Source organism: Hyla sarda, chromosome 2 (genome assembly GCF_029499605.1).
Source record: "Hyla sarda isolate aHylSar1 chromosome 2, aHylSar1.hap1, whole genome shotgun sequence".
Classification (NCBI taxonomy): domain Eukaryota; kingdom Metazoa; phylum Chordata; class Amphibia; order Anura; family Hylidae; genus Hyla; species Hyla sarda.
The window spans coordinates 294,739,962-294,759,991 of NC_079190.1; the positions used below are offsets into that span (position 1 = coordinate 294,739,962).

Genomic DNA, 20,030 nt, shown 5'->3' on the forward strand with positions numbered 1-20,030 from the left:
CGGGCTGTTCGGGACCACCGCGGTGAAATCGCGGCTTCCCAAACAGCCTACAGGACACAGGGAGGGACCTTACCTGCCTCCTCGGTGTCCAATCGGCGAATGACTGCTCCGTGCCTGAGATCCAGGCAGGAGCAGTCAAGCGCCGATAACACTGATCACAGGGGTGTTAATACATGCCAGTGATCAATGTAAAAGATCAGTGTGTGCAGTGTTATAGCCCCCTATGGGACCTATAACACTGCAAAAAAAAAAAGTAAAAAAAAAAGTGTTAATAAAGATCATTTAACCCCTTCCCTAATAAAAGTTTGAATCACCCCCCTTATCCCATTCAAAAAATAAAAGTGTAAATAAAAATAAACATATGTGGTATCGCTACGTGTGTAAATGTCCGAACTATAAAAATATATCATTAATCAAACTGCACGGTCAATGGTGTACATGTAAAAAAAAATTCCAAAGTCCATAAAAGCGTATTTTTTGTTACTTTTTATAACATTAAAAAAATGAATAAAAAGTGATCAAAAAGTCCTATCAAAACAAAAATGCTACAGATCAAAACTTCAGATCACGGCGCAAAAAATTAGCCCTCATACCGCCCTGTACGTGGAAAAATAAAAAAGTTATAGGGGTCAGAAGAGGACATTTTTAAACATATAAATTTTCCTGCATGTAGTTATGATTTTTTCCAGAAGTACGACAAAATTAAACCTGTATAAGTAGGAGATCATTTTAACCGTATGGACCTACAGAATAATGATAAGGTGTCATTTTTACAGAAATATGCACTGCGTAGAAACGAAAGCCCCCAAAATTTAAAAAATTGCGTTTTTCTTCGATTTTGTCGCACAATGATTTTTTTTTTCGTTTCACCGTGGATTTTTGGGTAAAATGACTAATGTCACAGCCAAGTAGAATTGGTGGCACAAAAAAATAAGCCATAATATGGATTTATAGGTGCAAAATTGAAAGCGTTATGATTTTTAGAAGGTGATGAGGAAAAAATGAAAATGCAAAAACGGAAAATACCCTGCGTCATTAAGGGTTTAAAAAGGAACACAAAGTAAATTCATGACCATTAAACAAACCACTCCCAAAAAAACGACTCATGTAGAACACCTTACGCATTTCTCTATTTTAAAAGGGCACACACTTTTGACGCAAAAAAATTAAATGCTGCACCAATCACATCCAATCATTATGGTAATATTATGGGAAAAAAAAAACCACATCCAAACATTATGGTAAATGTCCCCCCCTCTGTCCCTCTCAGTTTGCACGTCAATAAACAAGAGACATCACACAGTTCTACTCTAGTGCTCTCTGAAGTTTAAATTTTTTTTGAATTAATCGGGTTGTTAATTAAAGCCCTTCCCTCATGTCACATGATGGAGCTGTGTGCCTAAAAATGTCCATATTTGTGTAGTACGCTCGTTATACCGCAGTAAAAATTGTCTCCGATAAGATGGCGGGCAGGGAGGGTTTCTGCGGACACTTCCTGTACCCGCCATAATCGCTCTATCGGGAGATTTCCCAGGAAGCGCAAATATGTCATCATTCACCGCCGGTCAAAACAGTTAGAGAGGAAAACGGCAAGAAGTGACGGCTCGGTTATGCCTTGAGAACCGGCAGACGGGTGTTTCTCGTTGCTGTTACAAGGTACAGCTGGTGGCGCTAGTGATGTATCTTATTGGTGACACGTATTATGTGGTGCTATCATAGAGACTGCACACCTATAGCCAGCCTTTACCTCTTGTGACAGCTTGCTATACTTTCTATGACTGCAAGTATCCCAGTAGAAGAGCAGATAAAGTGGAATAAGTGAGGCAGTAATAACAAAATTAAAGGGAAACTGTCATTTTACCTTATACTAACCTGCCTGTGTTGGTTAATAGCACTTGTGGTGCTTATCACAATGCTGCCTTTTGTTGTTATCCTCTGTTACACCATTTTTTGTAAATCTTTGTTATAGATATGCAAAGGAACATCCTTGGTGCACTGTGGGGTGTAACCTAGGCCTGTCTGCCAACGCCTCTTCATATTCTTCGCTGCATTGGTGTGGCACAAGCGGGCGTGGGAATCTTGCGTATGTGCAGCATCACTCTGCAGTGGTCTCCAAACTGCAGACCTCCAGATGTTGCAAAACTACAACTCCCAGCATGCCCGGACAGCCGTTGGCTGTCCGGGCATGCTGGGAGTTGTAGTTTTGCAACATCTGGAGGTCCGCAGGTTGAAGACCACCGCTCTAGGGCCACCATGCAAGAGGCGCTGTTACAGAAGGTGGTAAGTTGGTGTAGCGGTGTTCAAAGGATGTTCAGTTTCAGATCTATAATATTGAATATTTATGAAAAACGATGCAATGGAAGGTAATAACAAACGTAGGGCAAAACTGAAAAAATTTAATTTGCACGTTTGGCGGCTTCTGTTTCCATAAAGTGCACTTTTTGGTAAAAATCACATGTTAGCTTTTATTCTGTAGGTCCACACGATTACGGCGATACCCAATTTATATAGATTTTGTTTTATTTTACAACTTGTAAAAAAAAAAAAAAAAAAAAAAAAAAAAACTGTACAAAAATTTGTATGCTTAAAATTGTACGGGGCTGTTTGAGGGCAAATTTTGGGTTCCATGATCTGTGGTTTTTATCAGTACCATTTTGTTGTGCAGGGACTTTTTGATCGCTTTTTATTTTTTTTATAGTATATAAAGTAGGGATCGACCGATATTGATTTTTTATTTTTTTTGTTTTTTTAGGGCCGATACCGATAATCTGTGACCTTTCAGGCCGATAACTTATACCGATATTCCGGTATGAGTTATCGGCTATTTCCCCCACCCCCTACCGACCGGGCCCCGCAGAAGCCGCTTCAGATCAATGATTTAAAGCAGGCGCTTTAAATCAATGAACTGCAGCGGCTTTTGCTGGGCCAGAGACCACCTTCCGCTGCCAGCTTCTCAACCCCTGCCTGTCCTGGGGTCCTCCCTAGTCCAACCACAACCGCTGCCCCATTGCCTCCCCCATCCCCGGTTTTATAATTACCTGTTCCCGGGATCCGCGCTACTTCTGGTTCCGCAGGACGGCGCAGGAACCAGAAGTAGCATGGACCCCAGGAACAGGTAATTATAAAACCGGGGATGGGGGGGGCAACGGCGGTGGCGGTGGTCTCTGGGCGGGGCATTATCGGCATATCGGCAAGGTAATTGCCGATACCGATAATGTCCAAAATCGCAAATATCAGCCGATAATATCCGCCAAACCGATAATCAATCGATCCCTAATATGAAGTAACCAAAAATACATTTTTCTAGACTTAGGTATTTGTACATTTATGCCATTGACCACGCGGTTTACATTATTTAATAGGGCTGCACGATTTGGGGAAAATTTGCGATTGTGGAGGTAAATATTGCGATTTCGATATGCGATTTCAATATAATAAACAAATGGTAAAATGCCTCCTATTTCATGTCCAATCTACACATTTCCTATAACCAACATAAAATGGGGGGTTGGAGTACTCCAGTGCAGTAAACCTTATCCTCAACTAAAGGAAAGGGAATATGTTTTAGATCTCAGGGAGTCTGACCGCTGGGACCCCCCGCGATCTCCTGCACGGTGCCCCGGCAGTCCTGTAGGAAGGCGGTGTGTAGACCCCACAAGAAGTGGTGGGCAATGCACCCAACTCCATGTAGCTCTATGAGCTACTGCACTGGAGTATTCCTTTAGAATGTCCCCTAAAGCGTTCTTATTTTTCCATATACGGGGCTGTAATGGGGCTTATTTTTTGCGCCGTCATCTGTATATTTTTATTGGCACCATTTCTGTTTTGGTGGGACTTTTTGATCACTTTATATTTTTTCCTGCTATATCAAGTGACCAAAAATCTGCAATTCTGGACTTTAATTTTTTATTTACGTTTACGCCATTGACCGTGTGCTTTCATTAATGTTATATTTTAATAGTTTGGACATTTATGCACGTGGCGATACCACGTATGTTTAGGTTTATTTTTGTTTCATTTAAAAAATGGGGGGGGGCGGGATTGAAACTTATTTAGGGGAGGGGGCTTATTCACATTTATTGCCTTTTTAATTAAAAAAAAAAATTTCTACAGTTTTTTTTTTAGTCCCCATGGGGCAGGGTTTTCACACAGTGTGTCTCCAGTTGTTGCAAAACTACAACTCCCAGCATGCCCAGAGAGCCAAAAGCTGTACGGGCATGCTGGGAGTTGTAGTTTTGCAACAGCTGAAGAAACACAAATGTAATTGTTTTGCTTCTAGACACTGATCAATGCTGTGCCATAGGAGCCTATAGTCTTATGGGCGCTCCATTACTACAGGCTGCTGAGACCTGCATTATTGGAGCGCCGATCGGATAAGGCAGGAAGGGAACCTCCACCCGTCCTCTCAGCTGATCGGGACCCTGGGGGTTTTGCCACGGGTGTCCCGATCAGCTCCACTGAGCTACCGACACCTGTTTTCCGCATTTTAAACACTGCAATCAACGTTGATTGCGGCATCTAAAGGGTTAAAGCCGGATTGGTATGTCCGGCATTAGCCATAGACCCCCGCTCCACGGCTGCACCATATATAAACTGCGGCCAACCATGGTGTGGTTAAGGCACCTCCTTCCAGCGCTGAGCACTGCTGGGAGGAGAGACAATAAGAATCGGGCCATGCCAGTCTAAGCTGAGCCTGCTGGAGCCCGGTTACCGGCTCTGCTCCGGTGTTTAATCTGCTTGTCTGCTTCCGTGCGGCGTGTCCTGGAACCTTCAGCATGCGGCGCCACATAATCGCATATTTTTTCATAGAGTGAAATCGTAATATCGCATTGTGAAAAAAATCTGGATTCGATTGAGATATATCGTGCAGCCCTACTATTTAAAAATTCATACATTTACACACATTTTATTTGAAAAATGGGAAAAATTCTCTGATTGCATACACTGTTCAATGCTGTGCAGAGTTATCGGCACTCCAGGCTGCCATGGCTCCCTGCAGCATTGGAGTCCTAAACGGAGAGTAGGCAGGTAAGGGCCCTCCTACCATCCTCTCTGCTAATTGGGACCCTGGGATTGTGTTGCTGCTGTGGTCCAGATCAGCTTGCGCATTTAGACGTCTCAATCAACTTTGATTGCGGTGTCTAAAAGTTTAATGCAGGACATTGGCCCAATTGGTGATTTCTGGCATTAGCTGTGCATCCCAGTTGCGATAAAGCGCTGTAAGCTGCTGAGCGTGGTTCTTAGGGCTGGAACAAGCGCAGGACATACTTGGATGTCCTGCGTCCTTGAGAGGTTAAAGGAGTTTTAAGCCTAAGTTACTGTCAAAGTTACAGTGACATTCGGTAACCACTGTAACTAACAGCTTGTTTAACCCCTTAAAGGGGTACTCCGCCCCAGGACACCCCTGTGATCTCGGCTGCAGCACCCCGTTATCATTACTGCACAGAGCAAACTCGCTCTGTGCGTAATGACGGGTGAAACGGACTGGAACATCATGATGTCACGACTCCGCCCCCTCGTGATGTCATGACTCTACCCCCTTGTGATGTCATGGCTCCGCCCCTTGTGATGTCATGCCTCAGCCCCCTCGTGATGTCATGGCTCTGCCTCTCGTGATGTCATGGCTCCGCCCCCTCGAGATGTCTGGCTCCGCCTCCTCGTGATGTCACGGCCCGCCCCTCCAATACAAGTCTATTGTAGGGGGCGTGGCAGCCGTCACGCCCCTTCCCATAGACTTGCATTACGGGGGCGTGCTGTGACGTCACAAGGGGATAGGGGATACGTTTTTCAATACTGGAAATGTCCTTTAACTTTCACCCATTTTTTTGCTCTCAATTATAATTTACAATCTTGCATTAAAACGTAAGTTTTAATATCGTGGAGCGAGGGATAAAAATTGGACATTAATACTCAGTCTTTATGGTTGAGTTGCTCTATAATCATAGACATTAGACTCCATCCACTACCTCAGGGACAACTGAAAATTACAGATTAAGCCTGCAGAGCAAAAATGCCATATGCAAGTTATAGAATGGCCAGAAATAATACTGCCCCTCATGTACACACACACAAAACAGCTTGTCCTGAAATGTTACCTGAACCATATGTTTTACATTTCAGGTTTCTTGAAAGAAAAATGTCAAACAGGATGCATCTGCTGTAGGATCCTGTTGCCATAGACCTGCATTGTACAAATATTTGAAATGAATAGCTGTAAGTGCAATGGAAATGATAGTGAAAAGTAAACTGTCTGCTGAAAGAACGGCTTACCGATTCTTTACTACAATGTGTTTTATTCATAGGACAACATTTCAAGGTGGACAATGAAGCCTCTTGTCTGATAACATGCGCTACCAACATTTCTGTACTGCATTTCCATGCCTTGAAGATCCTTTCTATTAAATAGGCTACTCAGGTAAGGAACTCTTATTATCTGTCTTTGTTTGCCTCACGGTGTTGGTGAGAAGGAGGACTTTCTCAACATAATGTCCATCTGACAAATTCAGCCGGTAGGGAGAATTGGTTTTCAGCTAGCTCTTGTTGTTGCAAATCTCCTAGTAGGCAGTCCCACTTTCAGGAACTTTTGAGTACTATTATTATTAGTTTCTTCTTTAATTTTTATTTTTTTTTTTTCATATATGAAAATGAAAAGTGCAACATGTTTCCTGTCAGATAAATAAAAGAAAGAGGTGCGCTCCTAGTGAAGTACTGCGGGATGTTGTAGTAAGGTGTGCTGATAAAATGCATCCTACCGTGTTATGTTGTACTAAGAGTACAACACCTTTGAATGCATGTAGACTCGCTGAGTCGGTAGAAGATGGCAGCCTCGGCGTCCTATTCCCGTGACTTCTCGTTCCGGTAAATAAAATAAAAGATAAAAAATGGGGACAATCCGAATGGCGCCTGCCTTCCTTATTCCCAGTTACCGCCTTCTTGTTCAATGACACAGCGCGACACCACCCTAGCGTTAATCCCCGGCTCCGCGGAGTCGGGGATTAACGCTAGGGTGGTGTCGTGCTGTGTCATTGAACAAGAAGGCGGTAACTGGGAATAAGGAAGGTGCCATTCGGATTGTCCCCATTTTTTTATCCTTTATTTTTTTTTAATGTTTACTGTCAGGGCCAAGAGCTGATTAAAATACAGAGTGTGTGAAGAGGTGCTACCAAGACTGCAGAAGAAGCCATTAAAATAGGGGTCAGTTAGAATGTAAAGTCATTAAATGGGTAATCCAACAATAGAAAAAAACAGTATGCTAAGAGCCTCCATTTTGTTGACCAAGTGTGCTGCTGCCATTTTCTTTTTTTACATGTTTTGTACTTGCCACAGCAGCGTGCACCTGAGTATTGGGTATAGATGCTAGCTACATTTTTGTTTTTGCAATAGAAAAACAGAGCTAAATTCAACCAAAAAACATCATCACAGCTGTACACAGTAAGTAATCTACTTCATTTAGCTGACATGTAAGGAATTTGTGTAGTTTGGCTGGTTCTTCTTCTGGTTCCCCAGCCTCCCCTTTCAAAGATGACACATCATTCCTCTCCTGTCCCCTGAGGGCTTGGCTTCACTATTCAGGCCAGCCCCCTGAGCTGACATCAGCTGCTTTAGCCTTAGTAGCAGCACTATATCACACCCTAACAGAAGATGCGGCTGCTAGATTGAGGTGCCAGCTATGAAGTAGCGTAAACAGACACTGATGTGACAACAGACTGCTCTGAAGTACAGAGCAGAGGATGAAGTGGTAAGGAGAAGGAAACTGTGGTAGAGAATTTCAGCACAGGGCTGGGAGATTCTGAGGGGAAAAAGGCATCATGGCGGCTGCACGTGCACTTGCCACTGCTCAAATCAGCAGGTCCTGATCCAGCCCGCAAAGCGCTTGCCGTGGCTTTGTAATACCATCAATTTAACCTACCGTATTTTTCGCCCTATAGGACGCACCGGCGTATAAGACGCACCCAATTTATAGGTGCAAAATCTAAAGAAATAAAGATTTTGAACCCAATAGTGGTCTTCAACCTGCGGACCTCCAGATGTTGCAAAACTACAACTCCCAGCATGCCCGGACAGCCAACGGTGAAATCGCGGCGGTCCCGAACAGCCCGACTGAACAGCCGGGTTAGTGTCACTTTCCCTTCAGACGCGGCTTTGATCGCCGCGTCTGAAGGGTTAATACAGGGCATCACCGCGATCGGTGATGTCCTGTATTAGCCGCGGGTCCCGGCCGTTGAAGACGGCATTGACCGCCGCGATAGGGGTGTATTAGCCGTATAAGACGCACCGACTTTTTTCCCCCAGTTTTGGGGAAGAATAAGTGCGTCTTATACGGCGAAAAATACGGTATATGCATCAGGCATAATATTAAAACTACTTTCCTAAACTTGTGTATACCCGTTCTATGAATCAGACTTGTTTTTGCAGCACAGGAAAAGGAGCCATATAAGTAGGTGGCCTGGTCCAATGAATTATGTTTACTTTTACATCATGTGATTGGCCAGGTAAATGAGTCGCTTACCAACGGAAGCAATGACAACAGGATGCACTGTATGCAAATTAATGCTCTGGACAATGTTTTCCTTACAAAATGTGGGTCCTGGAGTTCGTGCAGATGTTAATTTTGGCTTGGATCTAAGCATTGTTGAAGACCAAGTACACCCCAATATGGCAACTGTATTCCCTAATGACATTGCCTCCATTTAGGTGTGTAATGCTTTTTGCCACAATACAAAAATTGTTTACAAATAGGTTGAGTAGCGTTCAAGGTGTTGACTTCTCCAAATTCCTCCAGATCTCAGTCTGGTTTAAGGGCTATTCCAGTTAAAAAAAAAAAATTTCACATCAACTGGCTCCAGAAAGTTAAACAGATTTGTAAATTACCGTACTTAAAAAAAAAAAAAAAAAAAAAAAAAAAAAAATCTTAATCCTACCAATACTTATCAGCGGCTGAAGTTGAGTTGTTCTTTTCTGTCTGACAATCGTGCTCTCTGCTGACACCTCTTGACTGTCTCAGGAACTGTCCAGAGTAGTAGAAAATCCCCATAGCAAACCTCTCCTGCTCTGGGCAGTGCATTAGACAGACAGAGGTGTCAGCAGAAAGCACTGTTGTCAGACAGAAAATAACAACTCAACTTCAGCAGCTAAGTACTGGTAGGATTAAAGAGTACCTATCATCAGCTAAACTTTCCCTAATCCCCCTCCCCATCTGTCCCTGACTCTATCCCTGTGATTATTTCTAGTTAAAACCTCCTATAAAAATACCTTTTTCCTCTATCTTCGGTAGCTCAGTTTGGAGCTGTGTACGAGGGGAGGAAGTGGGCGTGGCCCGCAGGCGTGACGTGATCTGATGCCTGCCAGGGCTGGCTTCCGCCCTTCTTCCTGTATGCTGCACTCCCTCTCAAGAGCACGCTTACAGGCTGCCTACAGGGCAGGGACGGCAGCCTCTGAGTCTCCTCCTCTCTGGCTATACACGTGCCATACAGAGAGGAGGAATGTTGTAGGACAGAGCTGCCTTGCCGTGCAGGGATACGCGCACATCGCTCGCTCCCGCCTGTCTCATTGACAGGCGGGGAGCTGCGCTGAGTATGCGATTTCGGACTCAAAAGCCAGGCCGGCCTTGGTCCGAAATGACTGAAAAAGTTGGCGGACAGGGGCTCCTAGGGAGACACCTAGTGGCCACACTTTCAAAATGAAAATACTCATGAAAGGAAACATTTTTTTTAATAGAATCCAATTAAAGTTAATCTATATACCGTATATTTAACTATAAAATATATATTTAAAAAAAAAACTTTTCCTAAGAGGTACGCTTTAAGATTTTTTTTATAAAAGTAATTTACAAATCTGTTTAACTTTCTCGAGCCAGTTAATGACATTTTTTTTCCGGAATACCTCTTAACTAAGCATCTGTGAAATGTGCTGGAAAAACAAGTTTGATCCATAGAGGCTGCACCCCACAGCTTATATCTAATGATAACTTTTGATGACAGATACCACAGAACACCTTCAGGGGCTTTGTGAAATCTTGGTTTAGATGAGTTTTAGATGTTTTTGTTGCATGAGAAAGACATACACAATATCATGCAGGTCGTTTTAGTGTTATGGCTGATCGGTGTACAGTCAGGCCCATAAATATTGGGACATCGACACAATTCTAACATTTTTGGCTCTATACAACACCAAAATGTATTTGAAATGAAATGAACAAGATGTGCTTTAACTGCAGATTGTCAGCTTTAATTTGAGGGTATTTACATCCAAATCAGTTATAGGAATTACAACAGTTTGCATATGAACCTCCCACTTGTTAAGGGACCAAAAGTAATGGGACAGAATAGTAATCATAAATCAAACTTTAAATTTTTAATACTTATTTGCAAATCCTTTGCAGTCAATTACAGCCTGAAGTCTGGAATGCATAGACATCACCAGACATTGCTGGGTTTCATCCCTGGTGATGCTCTGCCAGGCCTCTACTGCAACTGTCTTCAGTTCCTGCTTGTTCTTGGGGCATTTTCTCTTCAGCAAGTCATTGCATAACATTCCACTTATTTCCCTTAAAAAACTCTTTGGTTACTTTTGTAGTATGCTTTGGGTCATTGTCCATCTGCACTGTGAAGCGCCGTCCAATGAGTTCTGAAGCATTTTGCTGAATATGAGCAGATAATATTGCCCGAAACACTTCAGAATTCATCCTGCTGCTTTTGTCAGCAGTCAGATCATCAATAAATACAAGAGAAGCAGTTCCATTGGCAGCCATACATGCCCACTATGCCATGACACTACCACCGCCATGCTTCACTGATGAGGTGGTATGCTTAGGATCATGAGCAGTTCCTTTCCTTCCCATCACTCTTGTACAAGTTGATCTTGGTCTCATCTGTCCATAGGATGTTGTTCCAGAAAAGGCTTTTTTAGATGTCGTTTGGCAAACTCTAATCTGGCTTTCCTGTTTTTGAGGCTCGCCAATGGTTTCCATCTTGTGGTGAATCCCCTGTATTCACTCTGGTGAAGTCTTCTCTTGATTGTTGACTTTGACACACATACACCTACTTCCTGGAGTGTGTTCTTGATCTGGCCAACAGTTGTGAAGGGGGTTTTCTTAACCAGGGAAATAATTTTTCAGTCATCCTCCACAGTTGTTTTCCTTGGTCTTTCAGGGTCTTTTGGTGTTGCTGAGCTCACCGGTGCATTCCTTCTTTTTAAGAATGTTCCAAACAGTTGTTTTGGCTATCTCTCTTATGTTTTTTTTTTTTTTTTTCAGCCTAATGATGGCTTGCTTCACAGCTCTTTGGATCTCCTCTTGAGAGTTGACAGCAACATATTCCAAATGCAAATAGCACATATGAAATGAACTCTGGACCTTTTATCTGCTCATTGTAAGTGGGATAATGAGGGAATGACACACACCTGGCCGTGGAACAGCTGAGAAGCCAATTGTCCCATTACGTTTGGTCCCTTAGCAAGCGGGAGGCACATATGCAGACTGTTGTAATTCCTACACCGTTCACCTGTTTTGGATGTAAATACCCTCAAATTAAAGCTGACAGTCTGGAGTTAAAGCATATTTTGTTTGTTTAATTTCAAATCCATTGTGGTGGTGTATAGAGCCAATAATTTTAGAATTGTGTCGGTCCCAATATTTATGGACCTGACTGTAGCTTAACTTTGCTAAATGTGCTTAAAACCATTTAATTCCTGTAACATTTCAACATTGTATAATATTTCTTTATTTGGTAGAATTATTTATTTTTGTGTCCAGTTAACCGTGTTTATATTTAGATTCCACAATGCCTGTCGACACAATGGCGCCCAAAGACATCATGACAAACTCTCATGCCAAGTCAATCTTAAATACTATGAACTCTCTTCGCAAGAGCCAGACATTATGTGATGTGACACTCCGCGTAAATATGAAGGATTTTCCTGCTCATCGTATAGTCCTAGCTGCCTGCAGTGATTATTTTTGCGCAATGTTTACTAATGAGGTAAGTTGTAAACTGTGTTTGAGAACTTTGATGTTGGTTCTTTTTAGCAATCTCCTTGCACTCCTGTAGCAACTCTACAAGAATAGGGTTGGTTTGTGGATTTTTTCTTTCTTGTGAAATTCAAAAGCACAAAAGGGGGAGATTTATCAAAACCTGTGCAGAGGAAAAGTTACCCATAGCAACCAATCAGCTCGCTTCTTTCATTTTTCAGAGGCCCTTTTAAAAATGAAAGAAGCCATCTGGTTGCTATGGGCAACTTTTCCTCTGCACATGTTTTGATAAATCTCCCGCAAAATGCACAGATTTGTTGAAAATTTCTGCAGCATAGTACTGTAAATTGCTGTGGGTTTTATGTGTGCAAATCCACACAAAACATCATTAGCATTTCTGCAACATGTGAATGTCATTTATTACACAGCTATTTCTCCTGTCAAGTTTCAAACCTCATGGTAAAAGGGATGCAGAGAGAAGGGACCTGCTCTTAAAGGGGTACTCCGCCCCTAGACATCTTATCCCTTTTCCAAAGGATAGGGGATAAGATGTCACATCGCCGGGGGCCCGCTGCTGGGGACTCCCGGGATCTCCGCTGCGGCACCTGCTATCATTGCTGCACAGAGCGAGTTCGCTTTGTGCGTAATGACGGGCGATACAGGGGACGGAGCAGCGTGACGTCATGGCTCTGCCCCTCATGACATCACGGCCCGCCCCCTCCCATAGACTTGTATTGAGGGGGTAGAGCGTGACGTCACGAGGGGCGGAGCCATGACGTCACTATGCTCCTGCCCCTGTATTGCCCGTCATTACGCGCAGAGCGAACTTGCTCTGTGCAGTAATGATAGCGGAGTCCCGCAGCGGAGATCCCGGGGCTCCCCAGCAGCGGGACCCTGGCGTTTTGACATCTTATTCCCTATCCTTTGGATAGGGGCTAAGATGTCTAGGGGCGGAGTACCCCTTTAAATCCTGTCCCACATACGTACATGCAGTCTTTCACCACTTGGTTTTCGCTGACTCCTTCTACAAACAGGTGGTTGCAGTGGGGTCAAGAATTTAAAAGTGACTATCACTGGTTAAGGAGGACACTGCTGCAGTGATTGGCTGAGCCACAAGGTCTCAGCCAGTGATAGGCTATGCAGCACTATGAAATATTGGGGGAGATTTATCCAGACCTGTGGTGAGGAAAAGTTAACCAGTTGCTCACAGCAATCAATCATATTGCTGCTTTTATTTTTTACATCCCTTTTTTAAAAATGAAACAATCGATCTGATTGGTTGCTATAGGCAACTGGTCATCTTTTCCTCTGCACAAGTTTTGATGAATCTCCCCCATTGTGCCTGACTGGGAATGGGGATATCAGAGAGGAAAGGGGTTGGAGACCGAGGATGCCAGACAGCCCATTTATAGTAACATCATTGGTACATGGCCATTAGCTGAAAATCAAAGTAAAACTTGCTTAGTACAGTTTTTTTTTAGTTTAAAGAACCACTTTTCAAATGTATGAACAAAAGTTTTCATCTCCCTAAGACTGTTATCCTAATACACTGCTCAAAAAAATAAAGGGAACAGTAAGATAACACATCCTAGATCTGAATGAATGAACTAATGGTATGAAATACTTTCGTCTTTACATAGTTGAATGTGCTGACAACAAAATCACACACAAATTATCAATGGAAATCAAATTTGTCAACCCATGGAGGTCTGGATATGGAGTCACACTCAAAATCAAAGTGGAAAACCACACGAAAACCACACTACACTGATCCAACTTTGATGTAATGTCCTTTAACCCCTTAAGGACCAGGCCATTTTACACCTTAGGACCAGAGCGTTTTTTGAACATCTGACCACTGTCATTTTAAACATTAATAACTCTGGGATGCTTTTACCTATCATTCTGATTCCGGGATAGTTTTTTCGTGACATATTCTACTTTATGTTATTGGTAAAATTTTGTCGATACTTGCATCGTTTCTTAGTGAAAAATTCCAAAATTTTATGAAAAAATTGAAAATTTTGCATTTTTCTAACTTTGAAGCTCTCTGCTTGTAAGGAAAATGGATATTCCAAATCATTTTTTTTTATTCACATATACAATATGTCTACTTTATGTTTGCATCATAAAATTTACGTGTTTTTACTTTTGGAAGACACCAGAGGGCTTCAAAGTTCAGCAGCAATTTTCCAATTTTTCACAAAATTTCCAAAATCACAATTTTTCAGGGACCAGTTCAGATTTGAAGTGGATTTGAATGGTCTTCATATTAGAAATACCCCACAAATGACCCCATTATAAAAACTGCAGCCCCCAAAGTATTCAAAATGACATTCAGTCAGCATTTTAACCCTTTAGGTGTTTCACAGGAATAGCAGCAAAGTGAAGGAGAAAATTCACAATCTTCATTTTTTACACTCGCATGTTCTTGTAGACCCAATTTTTGAATTTTTACAAGGTGTAAAAGGAGAACATTTATATTTGTAGCCCAATGTGTCTCGAGTAAGGACATACCTCATATGTCTATGTAAAGTGTTCAGCGGGCGCAGTAGAGGGCTCAGAAGCGAAGGAGCGACAAGGGGATTTTGGAGAGTACGTTTTTCTGAAATGGTTTTTGGGGGGCATGTTGCATTTAGGAAGCCCCTATGGTGCCAGAACAGGGAACAAAAACACATGGCATACCATTTTGGAAACTAGACCCCTTGAGGAACGTAACAAGGAATAAAGTGAGCCTTAATACCCGACAGGTGTTTCACGACTTTTGCATATGTAAAAAAATTTAAAAAAATTTCACTAAAATGTGTGTTTCCCCCCCAAATTTCACATTTATACAAGGGTTAATAGCAGGAAAAAAAAACCAAAATTTGTAACCCCATCTCTTCTGAGTATGGAGGTATCCCATAAGTTGACCTGAAGTGCACTATGGGCGAACTACAATGCTCAGAAGAGAAGGAGTCATATTTGGCTTTTTGAGAGCAAATTTTGTTCGGGGGCATGTCGCATTTAGGAAGCCCCTATGTTGCCAGGACAGCAAAAAATACCCACATGGCATACCATTTTGGAAACTAGACCCCTTGAGGAACGTAACAAGGGGTACAGTGAGCATTTACCCCCCACTGGTGTCTGTCAGATCTTTGGAACAGTGGGCTGTACAAAATTTTTAATTTGCACAGCCCACTGTTCCAAAGATCTGTCAGACACCAGTGGGGTGTAAATTCTCACTGCACCCCTCATTACATTCCGTGAGGGGTCTAGTTTCCGAAATGGGGTCACATGTTGTTGTTTTTTTTTTTTGCGTTTGTCAAAACCGCTGTAACAATCAGCCACCTCTGTGAAAATCACCTCAAATGTACATGGCGCACTCTCCCTTCTGGGCCTTGTTGTGCGCCCCCAGAGCACTTTGCGCACACATATGGGGTATCTCCGTAGTCGGGAGAAATTGCATTACAAATTTTTTCCCTTTTACCTCTTGTCAAAATGAAAAGTATGGGGCAACACCAGCATGTTAGTGTAAAACATTTATTTTTATACACTAACATGCTGGTGTAGACCCCAACTTCACCTTTTCATAAGGGGTGAAAGGAGAAAAAGCCCCCCAAAATTTGTTAGGCAATTTCTCTCGAGTACGGCGATACCCCATATGTGACCCTAAACTGTTGCCTTGAAATACGACAGGGCTCCGAAGTGAGAGAGCGCCATGCGCATTTGAGGCCTGAATTAGGGATTTGCATAGGGGTATTCTACGCCAGTGATTCCCAAACAGGGTGCCTCCAGCTGTTGCAAAACTCCCAGCATGCTTGGAAAGTCAACAGCTGTCCGGCAATACTGGGAGTTGTTGTTTTGCAACAGCTGGAGGCTCCATTTTGAAAACAGTGGCGTACCAGACGTTTTTCATTTTTATTGGGGAGGGGGGCTGTGTAGGGGTATGTGTATATGTAGTGTTTTTTACTTTTTTTTATTTTATTTTGTGTTAGTGTAGTGTAGTGTTTTTAGGGTACAGTCACACGGGCAGGGGGGGTTACAGCAAGTTTCCCGCTGCGAGTTTGAGCTGCCGCGCAAAATTTGCTGCATTGCAAACTTGCAGCCTGATACTCACTGTAAGCCCCTGCCCATGTGAATGTACCCTGTACATTCACAGGGGGGGAACCTCTAGCTGTTGCAAAACTACAACTCCCAGCATGCACAGTCTATCAGTGCATGCTGGTAGTTATAGTTTTGCAACAGCTGGAGGCACACGGGTTGGGAAACACTGAGTTAGGAAACAGACAATGTTTCCCAATCAGTGTGCCTCCTGTTGTTGCAAAACTACAACTCCCAGCATTCTCAGGCATGCTGGAAGTAGTACGGCAACATCTTTAGAGCCAGATGTTGCCGAACTACAACTCCCAGCATGCTTGGAGTTGTAGTTTTGCAAGATCTGGAGGACTACAGTTTGTAGACCACTAATACAGTGGTTCCCAATCTGTGCCCTTCCAGATGTTGCAAAACTACAACTCCCAGTATGCCCAAACTGTCCAGGCATGCTGGGAGTTGTAGTTCTGCAACATCTGAAGGGCCAGATGTTACAGAACTACAACTCCCAGCATGCCTGGACAGTAAGGGCATGCTGAGGATGTGTAGTTTTGCAACATCTGGAAGGGCACAGTGGTCTCCAAACTGTGGACCTCCAGATGTTGCAAAACTACAACTCCCAGCATGCCCAGACGCCAAGGGCTGTCTGGGCATGCTGGGAGTTGTAGTATACAGGGTCCCAATACAGCAATGCATGTCGCTTTACGGCGACATGCATTGCTGTAAAGGGCCCGACCGCGGCTGAAGATCTACTCGCCTGTCGCCGCCGCCATCTTCCTCGCCGGGATCCGGGTCTTCAGGGACGAGATAAGTACCGGGGCCGGTCCCCAGCACTCCCCCGCCCCCCGCCGCATCCTCCGGTCTTCCTCCCGTCCTCTCCGGACTTTCAGGGGCCGGGCAGGGCGGGAGGAAGTAACCAGCCCCCCCCCCCCCCCCCCTGCGATTGGTCGGTTAACTAACCGACAGATCGCAGGGGATCGGAGGAGGTGGCCGGCTTGCCACCTCGCTCCTATACTTCAGCATGGTCCTGGCTGTCTGTGACAACCGGGATCATGCGAAATTACCGGGCGAACCCGATCAGCCCGGTATCGCCGCAGATCGCAAGGGCGATTTGCGGCGATCGCCGACATGGGGGGCCTACATGGCCCCCCTCGGCGTTTGCCCTGGATGCCTGCTGAAGGATTTCAGCAGGCATCCAGTTCCGATCTCTGCCCGGCGAGCGGCAGGGACCGGAAAAGGCCATGACGTCGTGGGACGTCATTGGTCCTTAAGGCCCAGGGTGCCATGACGTCCCAGGACGTCATTGGTCCTTAAGAGGTTAAAACAAGTCCTAATGAGGCTCAGTAGTGTGTGTGGCCTCCACGTGCCTGTATGACCTCCCTACAATGCCTGGGCATGCTCCTGATGAGGTGGCCTCTTGGACAGTCTGTGGTGCAACGTGGCGTTGGTGGATGGAGCGAGACATGATGTCCCAGATGTGCTCAATCGGATTCAGGTCTGAGGAACGGGCGGCCAGTCCATAGCATCAATGCCTTCCCCTTGCAGGAACTGCTGACCCACCCCAGCCACATGAGGTCTAGCATTGTCTTGCACTAGGAGGAACCCAGGGCCAACCGCACCAGCATATGGTCTCACAAGGGGTTTGAGGATCTCATCTCTGTACCTAATGGCAGTCAGGCTACCTCTGGCAAGCACATGGAGGGTTGTGCGCCCCCCCCCCCCAAAGATATGCCACCCCACACCATTACTGACCCACCGCCAAACCGGTCATGCTGGAGGATGTAGCACGCAGCAGAACGTTCTCCACCACGTCTCCAGACTCTGTCACGTCTGTCACATGTGCTCAGTGTGAACCTGCTTTCATCTGTGAAGAGCACAGGGCGTCAGTGGCAAATTTGCCGATTTTGGTGTTCTCTGGCAAATGCCAAACATCCTGCACGTAAGCACAACCCCCACCTGTGGATGTCGGGCCCTTATATCACCCTCATAGAGTCTGTTTCTGACCGTCTGAATGGACACATGCACATTTGTGGCCTGCTGGAGGTCATTTTGTAGGGCTCTGGCAGTGCTCCTCCTTGCACAAAGGCAGAGGTAGCAGTCCTGCTGCTGGGTTGTTGCCCTCCTACAGCCTCCTCCACGTCTCCTGATGTACTGGCCTGTCTCCTGGCAGTGCCTCCATGCTCTGGACACTACGCTGACAGAGCAAACCTTCTTGCCACAGCTCGCATTGATGTGCCATCCTGGATGAGCTGCACTACCTGAGCCACTTGTGTGGGTTGTAGACTCCGTCTCATGTTACCACTAGAGTGAAAGCACCGCCAGCATTAAAAAGTGACCAAAACATCAGCCAGGAAGCATAGGAACTGAGAAGTGGTCTGCTAATTGCTTATAATTTCCACCTGTTGTCTGTTCCATTTGCACAACATGTGAAATTGATTGTCAATCAGTGTTGCTTCCTTAGTGGACAGTGTGATTTCACAGAAGTGTTCCCTTTTATTTTTCTTAAACGGTGTATATACTGCAAAACTCATATACCCATAGAAGAAAATAGCATTATCAAAGAAAAGAACTACAAGTTGCAGTCCTCAAGAATAGCAGGGCTGATTTTTTTTTTTTTAAGTTGTTTCAAGCTGTTTTAGAATACATATCATTATTCAAACATCAAAAAATGTATGCATAACTACTTTTCTATTTTTTAGGATGTGAAACACAGAATAGACGGCACTCACTGCTCTTCAGGGTAACTTTATTTCTTCAAACAAACGGAGCCGCAGGCAGGTGGGACTAAGCGGTCGGCAGGGGGCGTGTGCGAAACGTTTCGTGCGTAATGACGCACTTCCTCAGCCAATGTTGGCTGAGGAAGTGCGTCATTACGCACGAAACGTTCTGCACACGCCCCCTGCCGACCGCTTAGTCCCACCTGCCTGTGGCTCCGTTTGAAGAAATAAAGTTACCCTGAAGAGCAGTGAGTGCCATCTATTCTGTGTTTCACATCCCAGCTTTGCTTGCTTCATCACGGACTGAGCACCACCAGTTAAGGGTCAAGGGGTTTAGGAGTCTATGCCGATCGGGAGTCCACGAGTGCTACTAATGTATGCTTTCCCTCGCAGCAGTGCCGACTTCTTTCTTTTGCTTGCTCTGCATTTTCTATTTTTTATTCTATATTATCTAAAATATCAACAGCATTTTTTCTTAAACAGCTTAATCCAACAACTTTTCTTTTTCTTTTGCATATTTGAAATGTGACATCGAACCAAGTGTTAGGTTCGACCCCCAAAGGCCGAGACGTCTTCTGTCGGCGCATGCCCAATTAATGCGTGGAAGGCTTGTAAGGGGCTGCAGTCACCCTACGTTCCTTCCACACCACCTGCCACTCAAATCAAGACACAGACACATCAGCTATGACCGAGTCGAGTGCAGTCTCTAAGAACTGGCTCTTTACTTAAAAAAAAACTTTCTTATACACGTATGTGGGGCATGCGCAGTAAACTTTAAATTGTATGAAAGACAGCAAACAGTAAATCATTTAGTCAGCAGAAAGTTGACTACATAACAAGCCATTGTTTCAAGGACACATCTGTGGAAGAAAAAGATAAGATGTTCCTTCATTGTATCTTGTTAGCCTTGAATATAAAAGACTAATTGTTTCTAGTCCATAAACACAGGAGTTATGTAGAAAAAAACAAGAATCCTAGAATGCAGACACTTAGACCTAAATAAAATAATGAATTCTCTACAAGACAAAATGGAGTCTCTTCTACCCAATTCCATCACAAGAAAAAGCTTTTTGCTTGTTGGATTTTGCAAGAATGGAGTCTGTTATGACAGGACAGCTAAACTTTCTATATAAATTTGGTAAATGTCCTCTGAATAGAAACTGCCTTTCGTGTTGGGGGAAGCAGCCACCACAACTTTAAAATGTGGGGCTCGCTCAAAGTAAACCTGTTTTGTACAATAAGCAGGCACAAAGTGCCTTCTACAGTGCTTT

At 44.1% G+C, this 20,030-nt stretch overlaps 1 protein-coding gene across 8 annotated transcripts in view; it reads left to right on the forward strand.

Annotated features, from left to right (window-relative positions):
* KLHL12 (kelch like family member 12) overlaps positions 1-20,030 on the forward strand; it is a 140,901-nt gene that overhangs the window by 93,049 nt on the left and 27,822 nt on the right. Inside the window, exons 1-5 of one of the 8 annotated variants that reach the window (XM_056557525.1) lie at positions 1,504-1,656; positions 6,121-6,213; positions 6,303-6,415; positions 7,522-7,738; positions 11,773-11,978. In XM_056557525.1, coding sequence (XP_056413500.1) covers positions 11,781-11,978 — 198 coding nt within the window. In that variant the 5' untranslated portion in view covers positions 1,504-1,656; positions 6,121-6,213; positions 6,303-6,415; positions 7,522-7,738; positions 11,773-11,780. Of the gene's footprint in view, positions 1-1,503; positions 1,657-1,699; positions 1,819-6,120; positions 6,214-6,302; positions 6,416-7,185; positions 7,432-7,521; positions 7,739-11,752; positions 11,979-20,030 lie in introns of those variants that run through there. The other 7 variants (XM_056557522.1, XM_056557528.1, XM_056557523.1 and 4 more) reach the window with 7 other exon arrangements.